At 44.7% G+C, this 16,877-nt stretch overlaps 1 protein-coding gene across 5 annotated transcripts in view; it reads right to left on the bottom strand.

The window, feature by feature from the left end:
* PHACTR3 (phosphatase and actin regulator 3) overlaps window positions 1-16,877 on the bottom strand; it is a 217,469-nt gene that overhangs the window by 78,609 nt on the left and 121,983 nt on the right. For all 5 annotated transcript variants that reach the window (XM_082226126.1, XM_082226122.1, XM_082226124.1 and 2 more), the window contains 4 exons: window positions 12,723-12,929; window positions 9,310-9,484; window positions 6,452-6,699; window positions 1,605-1,758 (listed from right to left, as the gene is read on the bottom strand). In XM_082226126.1, the coding sequence (XP_082082252.1) occupies window positions 1,605-1,758; window positions 6,452-6,699; window positions 9,310-9,484; window positions 12,723-12,929 (784 nt within the window). The remainder of the gene's footprint in view (window positions 1-1,604; window positions 1,759-6,451; window positions 6,700-9,309; window positions 9,485-12,722; window positions 12,930-16,877) is intronic.

Here is a 16,877-nt window from a genome sequence, read left to right as displayed (position 1 = left end):
ATGCATGGACTTTACCTTTTTATCAGGTACGTATGATACAATATGTCCTCCATTCATGCATTTATAAGCTCCATAGCTGTCCCACCTTCCTCTTGATATTTGAAAGCTGTCAAACACAAACCATTGTGGACCAAACCACAGGCACCTCCCAGAGTGACTCTGATGATCAATGAAGGAGGCTAGCACCATCCCAGGTCTCCCTCACCTCACACCCCATATCAACAACAGTAGAGTCTGGGGAGAAAAGTATCTGAACACCCAAATATTCCACCTAGGACCTCGTGGTAGGGCTTAGTGGATCCAGCATCAGGATGTGGCCCAAGACAGCAGCTATCCAACAACTCAGACCCAGCTCTAAAGTGGTAGAGAGTGCATTAAGAAGCATGAGAGTTTATGCCACTCTACAGTTTCAAAATATTTCAGTTGCGGGATAAAGACACCAAAGCTAACATCAAACACTACAGTAGCATTTAAACTGGGTTCTTGTAGTTACCTATAACCTGTTCCAACCCCTAACCCAGACACCTACAAAATTTGGTTCCGGTTGGTGAGCTCCATAGCTGGATGTTGCCCATTGAATGCCCCATTGTGAAGTAATTCTGGAGTCGGCTTGAAATCTGTTCCTTTCTTCAGCTTTGACTGTGCATGAATCACCAATCTACACTTCTTGGGCCTTGGCATTCTTCACACAACCAAGTTTCAACCTTCCTGTCCCAAAGGCTAGGCCCGACAGCAGTTCCGAACCCCCTCAAGAAATAAGGTTTCGATTTCCAAATCCCGAATTCTTAGCACGCTTTAAAGATTTGGAACTCACAAAGTTCAAACTCAAAATCAGGTAGTTCAATTGCCCTCAACCCCTCTGATTCTGCTTCAATTCTGAAATAAGAAGCAATGAGGGTAGGGAAGCTGGGAGACCATTCCGTTTCATCTGTGAATTTTGGGGGTCTGGTCCCACCCACAAACCTGCAGCCCTGACATTTGAACTCAAGGGAAATGGTGGCCCCATGACCAGGTTTATGACTGCCAATAATGTTTGGTGTACAACAGGAATCAGACAAAAGGCTTGTGTAATACACCAAGGCAAGGTAAACAGTCGGAAGTTCAGGCATTAATGCTCCCGTCTTTGTCACAATGGGAGTAGGGAATAACATGACCACTTGATCCTTTACATGTACAGCTGTGCACAGGAAGGCTTCCTTATACTGAGTCAGACCCAATGGTCTGTGCAGCTTGGTGTTGTCCACACTGATTGGCAGTCACTCTCAATGATTCAATCCATGGGTCTCTCCAAGCCTTACCTGGCAATTGAACCTGAGGATTGAACCTGCAACCTTCTGTGTGCAAGACACCTGCTCGACCACCGAGCTGTTGCCTTTCCTCACAACCTGGAACCCAAATTGTGCAGGATTTGAGTTGAGTGGGTGCATCCTTTGTGTGTGCAGCTGTACACAGGAAAGTCCCATTGTTACAAATGGTCCTGCTCTTTACATGAAGAGTAGGAGGTGGTTGGAGCTTTTAGGTACATCCCTATTTTCCTTACTCCCGTACTGGTAAACATGGAAGCATGGAAGCTTGAACAGGGCTTTACGCTCTACAGAACTTACTTGGAAAGTTTCATTTCAATTTGCTGCCGGATCTCCTGTCTCTCTTCGTCGGTCCTCCTGGGGAAAATGTTCCTATCTTCCAGCTCCTGTTTGCTTGGCCTGTTCCGCAACTTCACTGCCAGCAACTCTTTCTTGCATTTTCTTGGCAAAGTACCTGGAGCATACATAGAAAAAGAGCGAGAACGTGTCAGACAGGCTGTTGCTAAAATAGGCAAAGGGACATCACTTATTGGATCAGGTTTTTCTCATGAATCAGAAGTGCAAGATCGGCAGGGATCGTCTGCGAGCAGAACGTGGGGCCTTCCCTTCGAAGGAGGCTAGTGACTGAACAGGAAGGACCAAGGGGGAACAGCAGGGAGGAAACCAGTGCAACCATGTGTGGTGATAACTTTTTACTTGGCCCAATCCATTTCTGCATTTCTTGTGTCTACTCTTCAGTAAAGCTTTGTATAAGCCATTTAGCAAATAAAATGAGCTCATGTGAACAAAAATCTTATCAATGCTTTGTCACATGCATTGTATTTAACTTTACTCCATTGTATTTAACTTTAGTCCTGGAGAGGAGTCGAAAGATGCAATTATAATATTGTGGTTATGATTTGATGGGTAGAAATAGATAGAAGATTGGGTCAAATAAAGCATTTTCATTACACCATTGAGATCTCCTCTCTCTTCTTCCTGAGTGGGAAGAGCCTCATGTGATTGACCCACCCATGTGGTTTAATTTTCCAAATGTTAATGCTGCCTGTATCTGAAAAAAACCAATGCAAAGGGACATCTGCACTGTTGCAGCAACACATACAGTAAGCCCTGTTCACACATAATGCTAAGCCATAGTTAATGGTTGATGCTGAGGCATCTTGCAGACAATCACTCAAACTTTGGATTGCTACATTACAGCATAATTTCTCTCACTGCCACACTATTGAATACTGGCTCTGTAACATTTGGGTAGTAATAGTCTGTAACTATAGCTAAGTAGGAGGTTCATGTTCATATATAATTGTAAGCTATGGTTAAAGCTAACCAAGGTTTATAAACCAACAACACACCTTGGTTAACTAACATGTTCTAACCATGGTTTATAAACCATAGTTAAGTCACAGGGCTGGGTTTGGATGATCAGGTTTAACTATGGTTAACTGAACTGTGGATAATAAAGAGGAAATTGTGGCTATTGTAGCTGATTTCCAAACCTACAAAACTTTTACATGTATTGAATTGTGTGTCTGTTTAAATAATATTGACTAATGGTGCAATAGGTCATTGTTGTTAACCAGAAGGTTGTTGGTTCGAGCCCACCTAGGGACAGCTATGGGCAGGATCCCTGCACTGCAGGGGCTGGTCCCTTCCAACTCCACAATTCTATGAATACGTTTACTCAAACACTGTATGCAGCCCTCCATTCTTTTTGAAAAATAAAACAGAGAAGCAGCTGAATGCTTTTGCTTTGTTTTCAAATTGCATCTCTGTTCACTGCCCTGGGCTCCCTGGAGAGGAAGGGAGGAATTTAAATTCAAGAAACAAACATGCTAAGAGATTCCTCCCAAGGAAGATCTGGGCGGCACACCACATGAAGCCTCCAGCATCATTGCCCCACCTGTCGAAATGTGAGTTAAAGGGTTTTTTTCCAACCAATGTCCAATGAATGCTGCACCACCCAGTGTCCAGAATGAAAAATGCATCTTGCACAGAGAACAAACATGCACAGGGAAGGCTGTGATCTGTCTAGGGCCCTGTGGGGATATCGTAATCTTCTTTCTCACCCCTTTGGTTTAATTAATGAATCCCTAGGCCTCTTAGCTGTGATAATCACCATGAGGCCTGCCAAGTGTTCTATGAGAAGGAAGTCTAGTAGATTATTCACATTTACCGTTTAATTAAAACTCTTCTCATCTATACAACACCAACTTCCACATACCACAATTTTGCAGGGGTTCACAGAATATCCATAAACTGTAAGAAGATTTGTTCACAGTTCAGAATTGTTTGCCGATTAGCATGTGTCTTCTTAATATATGTTGGGACCTAGCTAGGGATGCCTATAGAGGTGCTCAGACCAAGACCTGGAGCCTGGGTTCTTCTGAAATATCAGAGGGGCATTTGGAGACACGGTGGGTGGAATGGGAGAGAGGGAGGGAGGGAGGGAAAGACAATCTTCTGGGGTTAAGTCCTAGAGCTTAAATCTTGTTCCGGTGTGATTACCAGAAGTAACAGTCCTGCAATCAGTGATGAAAAGTCATTTTAGAATACTGCAAGGGGAAAATGGAGTTGTCAGTCAAGAAGTGACAGCTGACAGTTGAAGAGGGCTATAATAGAGACTGGGAGGATGGAAGATGAAAGGTCAGGGCTTAGATAATGATAGGTGTTTACATTAAAGGAAAAGTGATAGCAACTGGAATGGTTACAGTAAAAGCTCCAAAAATGGTTAGTGGTGTTTGGCAGCCATCTTTCTCAAAAGACAATGGAGTGCGCCTCCTGGGGTAAAGTCAAACTGCTGGAGAATCACAGTGCCTGCTGTGTTTGCAGAGATATAACTGCTGCCTCTTGTGTTGCTTTTGTTGTGTTAGCAGCACCAAAGTGACCTCTCCAGGATGCAAGCCTGGGCAGAGTGTATAGAGGTCCTGGGATGCCCAGATGACAAGACCTGACCCTCCTCTCAGCCTCACTGATGTAGTCCAAAGGAAGGCAGAGCAATATGAACGGCACCAGCTTGGCTGCTGGAGTTGCCGGAAGGAGGCATACAAGATCCATTCAACCGTCTTAGGGACTCCCCTCTGGATTTGTGTTGGGTTTACTCCTTAGCCTTTTCTATTCCCAAAGATGTCTCACAAGGCAGTGAGTATGAATTTTTCCTTGGGATTTACTTCTGAAGCCTTTCTCACGAATGAGTATCGCCACAAGGCATCAAGGGGTTAAGATCAGAGTTTCCCTTCTCCTAGATGGACTACCTTCCCAGGTGGACAAGCCTCATCACCCACCCACCCCATTTCCCTCAACAGTGTGTGCAGAAACTGCTTTCTTGACCATTGGACCCACTGTTGGGTCTCCTCAATTCACCAGAGCCTGTCTTTGCAAGCAGGGGAAGTCCCTAACCCACCAAGGGTTTGATACCCACCGGCCACCTTCACCTGGTTTAGCCGGCCAGTCCACATTAGTGTAAAATCTGCAATAGTCAAGAGTGTCAACTTGTTGGGGGGGGGGAGGTGTTTTTAATACTCTCAGTGGTGCTTGGTTGGGGAGGGAAGGAGGGCAAAGGATGGAGATATGGCTCTTCTTCTCTGGATGGCTTTGTGAATTGGGTAGTTTGGGGAGGGTGAACAAATTTACTCAGGCTCCTAGGCTCAAGAAGAAGGGCTGTGGCTCACTAGCAGAGCATCTGGGTTGTGCACAGAGGGGCCCTAGCTTCAATCTCTTGCCATCTCCAGGTAAGGAGGGCTGCCAGTCTGTACCCAGCCCTGAGCTGGATGGATTAGTGGTCTGACTTTGTATATATAAAATCCTAAATCCTAGATTATCACTGAATCTAAAGAAACATATTTCTGCAGAAACCTGTTTAGGACTGCACTGTAAATGCATTTTAAACCTGCCATTTTAACTGATGGTGGGTCCGAATTCTGCTCTCATTAGTTCTCTGCAACCTTGCAAATGCGTTTCCGTCTCGGACCAGATAAAATTGGTCAGGTCTGTATTCCATGCATCCCTGTATCTGCACAAAAGCACACAACTTCCTCTGGTTCTGGAGCTGGAGAGAGAAAGCCAAATGGGGATCACACGCACTGTTGTTTTTTAAAATTAGAGAGCAAAGAACAACTTCACCTCAGCTACCTCATCACTTGAAACTTAAATAAACCAACCCCACCTGAAAAACCTTAGGGGAAATTGTCCCTCTCCCATCAATTTTGGGTGGTCAATTTCTGACCCCTGCCTCCCTGCAAATGGTCAAAGAAAGGTGAGCTAAAAGTTCAGCCTAGGTTTAGTTTCAGTTCTAAAGCTCATTTTGCTGATAAAAAGTTTGGTGGTGTTTTGCATTTGGGTGTTGTGTGTGTGTGTTTTTCTTTAAAGTAAATTTATGTGTTGTTGTTTTGTTTTAAAAAATAACCCCCACAAACTAGTTAAAGTATCATCTTAACCTCCCACATTTGTTCTTTAACAAAGGACCTTAGCAGAAGTCACGATGAATGTGAGGCTGCATTACTCAGCGGTGCAAGTTACAAGAAGAGTCGGAGCAGCGGCAGCAAAACACAGGTGGAGAGAGAGAGAGAGAGAATTGTCAGGGGGAGATGGTCAATGAAATGCCCTTCTTGGATCTGCCGCTGGGCAAAAGCGGCAGTAGCTAAGTGAGGTGCTGCTGACCATTCTGCTGCAGGAATGATCAACTTGGGCACTGGAATCACCAAGGAAGAACATCCATAGGAGAGCACCTGTGCTGTACAAAGAATGGCACAGGTTCAATCTGGCATCTCCAGGTAGGGCCGGGAATGTCCTCTGCCTGAAGCCACAGAGAGCTGCAGTCTGATTTAGCAGAAGGTGGCTTCCAAGGAACCTAAGGAGCAAACTGGGAAATACTGTCCCAGAAGAGTGAAGGTGAGCCAGGCATCAAACTCTGAAATGAAGGGTGAGATGCAGAAGAACAGCATGGAGTTGCAAAGACTCTAACAGAATGGGACAGAAGCTAACGGCTGGAGATGGGTAGGCAAAGAGAAGGAATGGCAGATTTGAAAAGGAGGCCAATATTTCCCTCACGACCTTGAGCAACAACGTAATGCACATGTAAAAAAGGAACAAAACCAGTGGACCTGTCCTTGAGAATTTCTCGTAAAGGCTCACAAGGTGACTTTGCTTACCAGAAATGATGGAGTCATTCAAAACCTCTTCATCCTGATAGAAAACAGAGTCGTCCTTGATTTCAGAGTTCATGATCAGGTTCTCTTTGTTCTCATCCGACTCCTTGACGGAATTCCGCTTGTTCTCCGGGTCGCTGTTGTAGCTCACCGAACTTTCCTTCTCTTTGCTGTGATCAACGCTGCACGTTCTGGATGGGCGGATGTCCATTCGCTTCTTGGGAGAACCTTTGTTTTCTCTTCCCTGAAAGCTGGGGGTTGAAATGCAGATAACACAGATTTGTTTCGGGGTTGTTGTTTCCCCCGCCCCCACCCAGACTTAGCACCACAGGAAGGGAATCAATGTCTCAAGCTTGTTGCCTTGAGCCCTTTGCTCTGCAGAGGGTTGTGAAGGAGCTGTGGTGGGATTACCATGTCAAGAACTCAATATCTGTCACAAGGGGAAGGCACAAGAGGGCAGTGACTGACACCTTGTTTTGAAATATGTTAATGTGGGGTGCCGGGTTGACCTTTCCAAAGAATGCAGTGTGTGTGTGTTTTTAGTGGAAGGCTAGAGTTCAAAAGAAACACCTCCACTTGGACAATTGGGTGCTTTACGGAAAATTTAAAATGTATGCAAGGGAAGCACATCATTATTAACCCTGAATAAGTTGTGGCCTTTTTGGACATTTACCAGGAATGGGTTCCATTCCTGCCCATCCCTTCCACCATACATCTAAAATACTCTTTGGCATGGACAAAATACATCAATCTTTTCAAGCATAATAGACCAATTTGCACCCAGTCCTCCTCTAGTTTACTTGGGGCAGTAGTGCACCATTCAGGTCTCTGCATATACAGGCCTCCATACAGAAGAAGAAGAAGAAGAGTTTGGATTTGATATCCCGCTTTATCACTCCCCTTCAGGAGTCTCAAAGCGGCTAACATTCTCCTTTTCCCTTCCTCCCCCACAATAAACACTCTGTGAGGTGAGTGGGGCTGAGAGACTTCAGAGAAGTATGACTGGCCCAAGGTCACCCAGCAGCTGCATGTGGAGGAGTGGAGATGCGAACCCAGTTCCCCAGATTACGAATCTACCGCTCTTAACCACTACACCACACTGGCTCACCTCACAGAGAATCCCACATGGTGCATGGCATCAAATGCATGGTGATGTGTGCCTTCTCTTCCCTCATAAGAATTGGACTGCCATTTGGTAAGCATTTAGATCAGCCTTTGTTATGGTCCTGAGGCTATTAGAACCCAGTAATACAAATAAGTTCTCTGCAAATGGGAAAGGTCCATAGTGAGGTCCAGGGTGGATTCACTGTAAGGATGGAAGAGCACTTTGGTTCACTTTTTAACGTGAACCTACCCAGTTTGTACTTCCAAAATGCCAGGGCTGCCTCTGAACAGACTGTTCAGAAACTCCACCTAAATATTAGGAAGAACTTTCTGACAGTAAGAGCTGTTCGACAGTGGAATTTGCTGCCGAGGAGTGTGGTGGAGTCTCCTTCTTTGGAGGTCTTTAAGCAGAGGCTTGACAACCATATGTCAGGAGTGCTCTGATGGTGTTTCCTGCTTGGCAGGGGGTTGGACTTGATGACCCTTGTGGTCTCTTCCAACTCTATGATTCTATGATTCTATGATTCTATGATTCTATGATTCTATGATTCTATGATTCTATGATTCTATGATTCAGTTCTTGCAGAAGTCAGCAGCCAGGTTGATCACCAAGGCAAGATGGTTTGAGCATATTATACTGATCCTGGCCTGACCGCACTGGCTGCCAATTAATTTCCAGGCTCAATGCAAAGTTTTGACCTATAAAGCCTTAAGCAGCTCAGGACTGCAGAACCTCAAGGACTACATCTCTCCATATGAACGCACCTGGAGCTTGAGATCATCTTCTGAGGCCCTTCTTTGTGTGCCTCCTCCATGAGAGCTCTGGAGGGTAGCAACATGAGCACAGGGCCTTCTCTGCAGTGGCTCCCTATTTGTGGAATGCTCTCCCCAGGGAAGCTCACCTGGCGCCTTCACTATATATGTATACCTTTAGGCGTCCAGCAAAAACGTTCTTTAACCAGGCCTTTGGATGATTGACATCCAATACCCTTTTAAAATGTTCTTGTTTTTATTATATATTTTATGTTTTTATCTTGTGGTTTTATCTTCATCATCATCAATCTTTATTACGGTCCAGAGACCCAACAAATCGTTACAAAGCAAGACACAATTCATACAGCCTACCTCCAGGTTAAACAAGCATTTTGTCCAGAATATAGGGATCATTGGTTCTTGCAACCACCGATAAAAACTTTGCCACTGCTAATGTTCTAGCGTTTGTCCGGTCTTCCAATAGGAACCTGACATAGTGAGCCTCTGATTTTCCCGGGAAAGGTACGTTTAGGCTGGCTTTGGTGAAAAGCCTTCGATAACTTGGTACTGTCAGGTTTTTAATGTAAGATGTTAACTTAAAGACATGCCCATATTGTACTCCTACTGCCAGCAGACTACAGACTGCATGTGATCGAGATCGCAAGTCACTGTGTGCATTATCCCATAATCTTTGCTTTAACGTCTTTAGGGCACCTTCATAATGTGGTTTTATCTTGTGAACCGCCCTGAGACCTGGGGATGCAGGGCGATATAGAAATAATTAATAATAATAATACACGTATTAAAATGCAGCTAGCCTTCAGAATCCACACTTTCCCCACAGCCAGCGAAGCTACTTGGAGTAGACTCACTGGAATAAATGAAGCGAAGGTGGCCATGTCCATGAATGTCAGTGGGTCAACTCTGAGCAGGACTAGCCCTTGGAAAGTTGAGCAGTGGAAATGGATGCCCCTGCCGTGTCCTGTAACCTTCCAGCCTCTTACCTATTCTGCCGGTGTTTGGTGGCCAAAGCTCTGTGAAGTTCCTCGATGACTCGGCTGGGAGGTAAAGGCAGGTGGACGGCACCAAGGTGAGGGGAGCCATTTGGCGTTGTGTGCTGCCCTCTGAGGTGGGGCTCGGAGATTTTCTGGCCTGAGGGCTGGAAGGGAGCAGCTGGTCCTGAGAGTTGGGAGGAACCAACAATTACATAATTCTTCAAGACAGTGGATGGAGGGGATTTCAAGGCTGGCTCATCTACTTCACTTCCTGCTGCGGGAAATAAAACCACAAAAGGGCATTAATGGCTGCATGCCATGGAGAAAGCCCCCACTGTAGCCACACTGAGCAGCCTTCCTCAATGTGGGTGTCCTCCAAACGCCGTTCAACTGCAGTTTCCATCATCCTTGACCATGCATGCTGGGATTGCATGGAGCTTGTCATCTGAGAATATCTAGAGGGCGCCCTTTATGGGAAGGCTGACCTATGGTCAGATGGGTATCAGAGCAGAGCACGATCAGCTGTGCAAACTGCTGGTGGACTGCAGATTAAGCCTTTTAGCAGTACTCTTTCAGGGCTGGTGGGGCTCATCAACCTGGGAAGGAGAGCTCTGATCCTAAACCTCCACTTGTGGGATAGCATCATCATCATTAAACCTTTTATTGGCATCACATACAAACATACAAAACAAATCAATACAGAATTACCACTTCCCCAGTGGCACAAAACATTTGCTAAAGGAGAGGAGGCAGAGCAGTCTATGGTCACATCTCTAGGTCTCCAGGGAGATCAGACGTCTGCAGTGTATTTCAACGACAAAAAAACCAAATAGAGATATTTAGCCACTAACTTGGTGAGCTCCTGATCATAGAAAATGTATAACCTCCAACTCTGGTTTCCATTTGGGGATACAGAGTTGATCTAGAAATTGCTGATGGAGATCAGCATATAGTTTACAATTAAGAACCATATGTGTAAGGGTTTCCACCAGGTGGTCTTCACATGGGCAAGTTCTTTCTCCTTCCACCCTGCCTGAGGGGGGACGTGTTTTCTCTGCTGCTACTGTTAGTTCTTGGCGTTCAATATCTTGTGGGATATCACCAGGACAAGAAAAGGCTAAGAAGCAAACCCTACACAAATCAGGAATGGCTGGATTGCACCTTGTACACCTCCTTCTGGAAACTCCTGCAGCCAAGCAGGTGCCATACATTTTGCTCTGCTCTCCTAAGGACCACATCAACAAGGCTGAGAGTTGGGGGTCTTGTTGTCTGGGCAGCCCAGGACCTCCATACACACTGCCCAGGTTTGTGCCTGGGGAGGTCACTTTGGTGCTGCTAACACAGTGGTTTGACTTGACCCCTGGAGGCACACTCCATTGTCTCTCGAGATGCCAACAACAACAAGGTACTCTTTCTGTGGTTTATCTTTATGTGCTGAAGCCATTACAAGTCAGCCAGCTGTGCTTCAGGGAAGCTCAACTGCAATAACTGGTCCTTGAAGAACACTTTTCTAACTGCCAAGGTCTGAACTTGGGGTGGGGTGGGGTGGGAACCCAGCCTTTGAAGCTGCATGGATTATGCGCTGAAATTTCACCCACAGACCTTGGTTGGTGATTTCCCAATACAGCGCATTTCCGTTAGAAACAAAAACAAACCCTCACACCGTTTACAAAAGAACCCCTGAAATAATTGCTTCAATAGACTTGACTACAGCCACTGGTGATGACTTAACGCCACCCAGTGGCACAAGCATGGATTTAAATCCAGAGGCTCCCAAACTGGAAGGTGTGCTGTGGATGGGAAAGAAATAAGAACCGTCCCATAATGTGGATTTTACTTTTCAAGTATCTTAAAATGGATAAAGGTGGAGGTTGGGTGAACTGTGCACCCTTGTTATGGTGATGGCACGTAGCAATTGGGACCATCAGAAAAGCTATCCCATCCTTCAAGGTGCTTTGTTTTTCCTGGGTCCCTTCCTTGTAGCTTAAGGCAGGGGTGGCTAAGCCAGGTGCTGTTGGACTCCACCTTACAAGTATGGCCAATAGTCAGGAATGATGGGAGCTGTAGTCCAACCATTTGAAGAGCCACTGGTTAGCCACACTTGCCTTCAAGGACGTGGCATCTCCTATGGCTTGTAGGGCTGGACGATATCTGGTTTTCAACATCGCAATATATCACAATGTCTGAAATTAGAATGGAGCTATGTAGAGACCTTGGCTGGCTTCACGGTTTTCCCCACATTGTGATTTTTGCATAACACACACACACACATCATGATTCGTGATATATTCCCTGGTCAAAAATTATGAAACCGGTATCATGATATGGACTTGGATGGCTTTGGACAATATATCGCCCAGCCCTAATGGCTTCATTCACCCCCTTTTACTTTATGCTTCCTGTTCTTCAAATTCGAATGTGAATGAACAGCTTCAGCTGAGCATCTATCAACCTTAGTAAAAACCAGCATTAACAGAGTTGCAGGATACCATCACCACCATTATTTATGTGCAAGAAATATGATCATAGAACTGATGAGCTCTGATTCAGGTACATTCCCCCCCCCCCAAAGATTGTTTATTTAACTTCTGCAAAAGTTGGGGTTCCCACAAGAGTGCTAATCTCCCACTCTTGTTTCTCATTAGCTCTATTTTGGGTATCCAGTTGTCATAAAACCTAGCACACAAGTTCATTAATATTTGTTAAACTTTAAAAAAAATAATTCTGGATTTTGTCAATAATTTTAATGTATTTTAAAAATATTTGATGTGAACAGGGACTTTACGATTAAGTTTGGACTTAAATTCACTTTTGCATAGTGAATATCCCATGTGAATTCAAACCTGGCTACACAAAAGATTTCCTCCTGTATCTCTTGATTGTTTTGATCTTGTCAGGCATCAGGCATGAAATGTCAACCATTGCCAAGAGTCAGATACTACAAATTATTGCTTCTTACCTATTAAATGTTGGAAAACAAACACTGAATCCCATGACATGTGAACTTTCACCACTCCTACAAATTATAAGAAGGAGCTGGGTGGAATCCCATCATTTTTATATAGGCTGAGTCTCCATCTCTTGAATCAGAAGAGCAGTTTTCTCCTCCATCACCACCAGACCTTCTGGCCTCCATTCTTTTTCACTGAATATCAATGTATCAGATTGCAGGACAATTTGGAAGCAGAACTACTGATCTGGGAAGATATGAAGTTTCTACCAAACATGGCGTTTCCACACCTCTGCAGTGCTACTACAATTACTCTTGTGTTCTGATGTCATAATGCATACCCCTCATAATGTTGGAGTTCTGCCTTTTAAGGGAAGGGTTGCATCTCAGTTTTAGAGCACATGAATTGCATTTTCAGGTTCTTTCTTTATTTCTATTTTAGCCCTAAAGACAAGTCCTGAATGAGGCTCACCTGGTACAATCTTCGAGACTTTGGAGACAGTCTTAGGTGGCGGAACTGGAAGTGATGGAGGAGGGCTGGGGAGCTGAGCTGAGTTCCTTTCCATCTGCTTCTGGGGCGATTCCGTGGATTCCGAAAGAAGTAAGGCTTGTGGATTCTCTTCAGAGGCTGGCAGGCTGGCATTTTCATGTTCATCTGAGGAAGCTGGCGTCTTCTTGGCTGAGGAGACAGGATCAGAGGTGTCAGGATTTGTGGGACATTAAATTAAGACTGATGGCAGTGCACAGGGAGGGACAGGCGAGAGGGAGAACAAGGGATATAGGAGCTGCATTGCACATGTAAACAATGGACATGGTCAGTCATGGCTAGGAAGCCAAGAGGACTGCTGAAAATGACAAGCAGCTGGGCTGACTGAAAGAAAACAATTGCATACTGTGCTGGAAAGCAAGAGTCTCAAATGGCTTTTCTTTACAACACACTCAAAGATGCACACATGCAAAATACACACAAGGTCTAAATAACACCCCTTTTTCAAAGCGCATCAGCCTTCCATAACTTGGTGCCCTCTGGATGTCCTCAGACTACAGCTCCCATCAGCCCCAGCTATCATGACCAATGGCCATGGATGATAGGTGTTGTAGTCCAACAACCCTGGGAAAGCACCATTTTGGGGGAGGCTGCTGTACAGAAATGCTTTATGTACTGAACTGGTGGCTGGTTGTGATTATGGATTGCATAAGAGCCAATAAACTGAAATTTGTTCAAGACAAGACTGAGATTCCAGCTAAACATCAGGAAGAAGTTTTTGACATTACTGTTTCACAGTGGAACAGACTCCCTCAGGAGGTTGTGGACTCTCTTTCCTTGGAGGTTTTTTAGCAGAGGTTGGATGGCCACCTGTCATGGATGCTTTACCTGAGATCCCTGCATTGCAGGGGGATGGACTTCGGTTTACCTGCAATTCTCTGATTCTCTGATTCTATGCTATTAGTGGGTTCTTCTGATTGGCTGAGTTGTGTGCAACCTGTTCTAGGTGGGTTTGTAGTTTGAGGTGACCTCCATGGCATGCCTTTCCACTGCCTTAGCTGGTGGCCCCATTACGATCCTTTCTGGCAGGGCTAACCTGGCTACAGTAATCTATGCTCTGGTGACCTCAAGATTAAATTCCTGCCCTGCACTTTGCCTGGGACTGCCCTTGAAGACAGTTTGGAAACAGCAGCTAGTGCAGACTGTGGCCACCTGATGCCACAGGCTGAAAATGACACTGGTTCTGGGCTGATTTAAACTCATAAAGGACTTTACAGCTCAGGACCTCAATATCTTTAGGAGTGTTTCTCCCAATCTGAACCTGCCCAGACCCTTCAATCTTCATCTGAGACCCTCCTCAGTTCAGAAGGTGGCAACAAGAGAGAGGGCCTTTTTGCTTATGGCTCCCTGTCGTATTAGATGGAGATGTTCTTGCTGCTGAAGTTTTGAGTGCTCTCTTTGGCGTGCTCCTTTATGGGTTACTGAAACTGATTTTATTGTAAGGTAATGTTTTAAAATTGGTGGGGGTGGGAGAGGGAAACCTCTCACACCTTTAATAAAGCACTGAGGCTTTGAGCTTGTTTGCATAAATAGAATTAAAATATGATTCTCTATATAGAGTATGTGTCTGAAGTGTTTAAAAGCGTATTTTAAAGGTCACAGATTTAAACAGCAGGCCAAGGGAGATATAAGAAAGCTTGACCCCTTGGTGCCAATGAAAGATTTGACTTTCCTACAATACCACTTGATGAAGAAGTGCAGAATATATTCCTATCACGAATGCCATTGATCCCCAAACCCTCAGATTGTTCTCTGGTTTCTTGCTTCCTAGACATCTGGAGATGTCATTCAGAAGAGGGAAATATAGATTGATTTAACCAGGACAGAATCCTCCTTGACTTGGAAATTAAAGAGCTAATCTTGTACTCCGCCTGATAGAAAGCTGCCAGATCCCTTAGTGTGGGTAGCTTGGACCACATCTGTACCATATATTTAAAGCACTATTAGACAACTCTAACAGCCATGGCTTCTCCCAAAGAATCCTGGGAATAATGAGTTTGTTAAAGTTTCTGGAAAGTGTAGCTCTGTGAGTGGAGAGGTGTGTCACCTAACAACTCTCAGCACCCTTAACACTCATTTTCTTTCAGCAAAATGGAGCGATAACCCTACCACAAGGGCTATTACTGGGGTGACATATATAATGATTTCAAAAGCTACCATCATCGTTACAAGTGTTACAATTCCAACACACTTCACACTAAAGGTTACCATCCTGCTAACATATGTCATAAGGAGCTGTGCAATCATAGTCATGCCCACTCAGAAATAAGCCCTATTGAGTTCAGTCGGGGATCCTTCAAGAGTGTGAGAATTCAGCCTTGGTCTCACTGAAAGAAACAGAATATTGAAGGCAGAACATAGCTGTCAATGGCTGCTAGTCGTGATGGCTGTGTTGCATCACCACAGCTGGAGAGGCACAATCAGTGCTGGATTTACGTATAAGCTAAACAAGTTATAGCTTAGGGCCCCACACTCTTGGGGGGCCCCAAAAAAATTAAAGGGGGAAAAACTGGATGTATATTTCCAAAATATAAGATAAAAAGCAAATAAAATAAAACCTACATACAGCAACAGTGTTTTGTGTTGTGTAGGCTCCTATGATGTAAGTAATGGGCCCCACCAGCTAGCCTGCTCCCTAAAATATCACTGGTTTGCTCATTTCTATATATAGGGTGCCTACATTCTACATGTGCAAATGGCTTTCGATACCTATTAGGTCCATAAATTACCATATAGCATATATTCAACACAAAAAACAGTGACGATTTGTTGACAAAGGACAGCTGGGCATATAAAGGTCCCCACTGCCTTCAGTAGCTTAGGGCCTCATCAAACCTAAATCCGGCCCTGGGCACAATGCTTCTGAATATTAGCTGCTGTGAATGGCAGGTGCTGGAAGCGCCATGGGACTCAGATTCCGCTTGTAGGCTTCCCATGGGCACCTGATTGGCCACTGTAAGAACAGTATGCTGCACTAGATGGGCTTTTGGCCTATTCCAGCAGAGTTCTACTTATGCTCTTAGTAGCCATTGCTTCCTAGTCCCCTTTATTTCAATGGCAACACAGTCGTGGCTGATGAGTCCCATCAATTTTGGTGGTGGGTAACTTGCAGTGCACCTATGGGAATGTGCTGAATAGCGCATGATAAAATGAAACCAAGGAATGCAGGATTAAAGAGATTCATAAGCCTGCTGGTTCAGACAGTAGAGGGCAGCAGAAGGAGGGAGCAAACTGAATTAAAGGAATGCTCATTGTATTCTCTGAAGGGGAAAATATTACCAACGTGCTGTAAAAGCTACTTGCAAGCCGCTGTTTCTCAAAATCCTTTCCGACTGGCCGTTCATGCAAATCTTTCTGAATACTTGTAAATTTTCTCTGCCTCCCCCCGCAAGCAAAATGTGCATTTCTATCACCATTGTTACAATATCCCAATGCAGCAAGCCCATTCCTACATAAATATTTGATGCTTAATCATAATGTATCTGCCTTTAGGGGCAACGTGCTGTGAAACATATGCATTATTTCTGAAGGGAGAATGCCCTGGCTTTGTGCAATGTACAGCTCTCTGCATAAATTCTTTATAGTCTGCATTACAGACAAATATGCTAAACAGCACATCCAATTGTAACAGGGCTTGCTCCAGCTGAGCAATTGATTGCCTTTCCTGTTACGCCAAAGGTCCCAGTTGCCTAAGGCAGTGGTTCTTTAAGGTTTGGATAAGCAATGGGGGGTATAAAAGTTGCTCTTTAGCAGGCTTTATTTACAGGGTAAGGGAAATAAAGAACAATGCAAGAAACAAGGGACATCATCTCATTGTGTTGACAGCAAGGTCTGCACTGAGATGGCCTAGGAAGAGTTTGACCCATTGCCTGCCCAAGAGGGGAAAGGAATCTCTAGCAACAGGTGGCTTCATAAGAGGCCACCTGTTTCCTCTTGCTTTGTTCTTTATTTTCCACATCCTGTATATAAAGCAGAACAGCTTGGATGGTCTTCATTGCCTGTCTGAATCCAAAAGAAGCACTGCATTTCAGCAGCAAAGCCTTTGGAAGAACACTTCCCTGTTTTGATGATAACCGGTAT

This window comes from Podarcis vaucheri (assembly GCF_965113315.1).
Source record: "Podarcis vaucheri genome assembly, chromosome: 6".
Classification (NCBI taxonomy): Eukaryota; Metazoa; Chordata; class Lepidosauria; order Squamata; family Lacertidae; genus Podarcis; species Podarcis vaucheri.
This window is presented reverse-complemented; position numbering and strand designations above follow the sequence as displayed.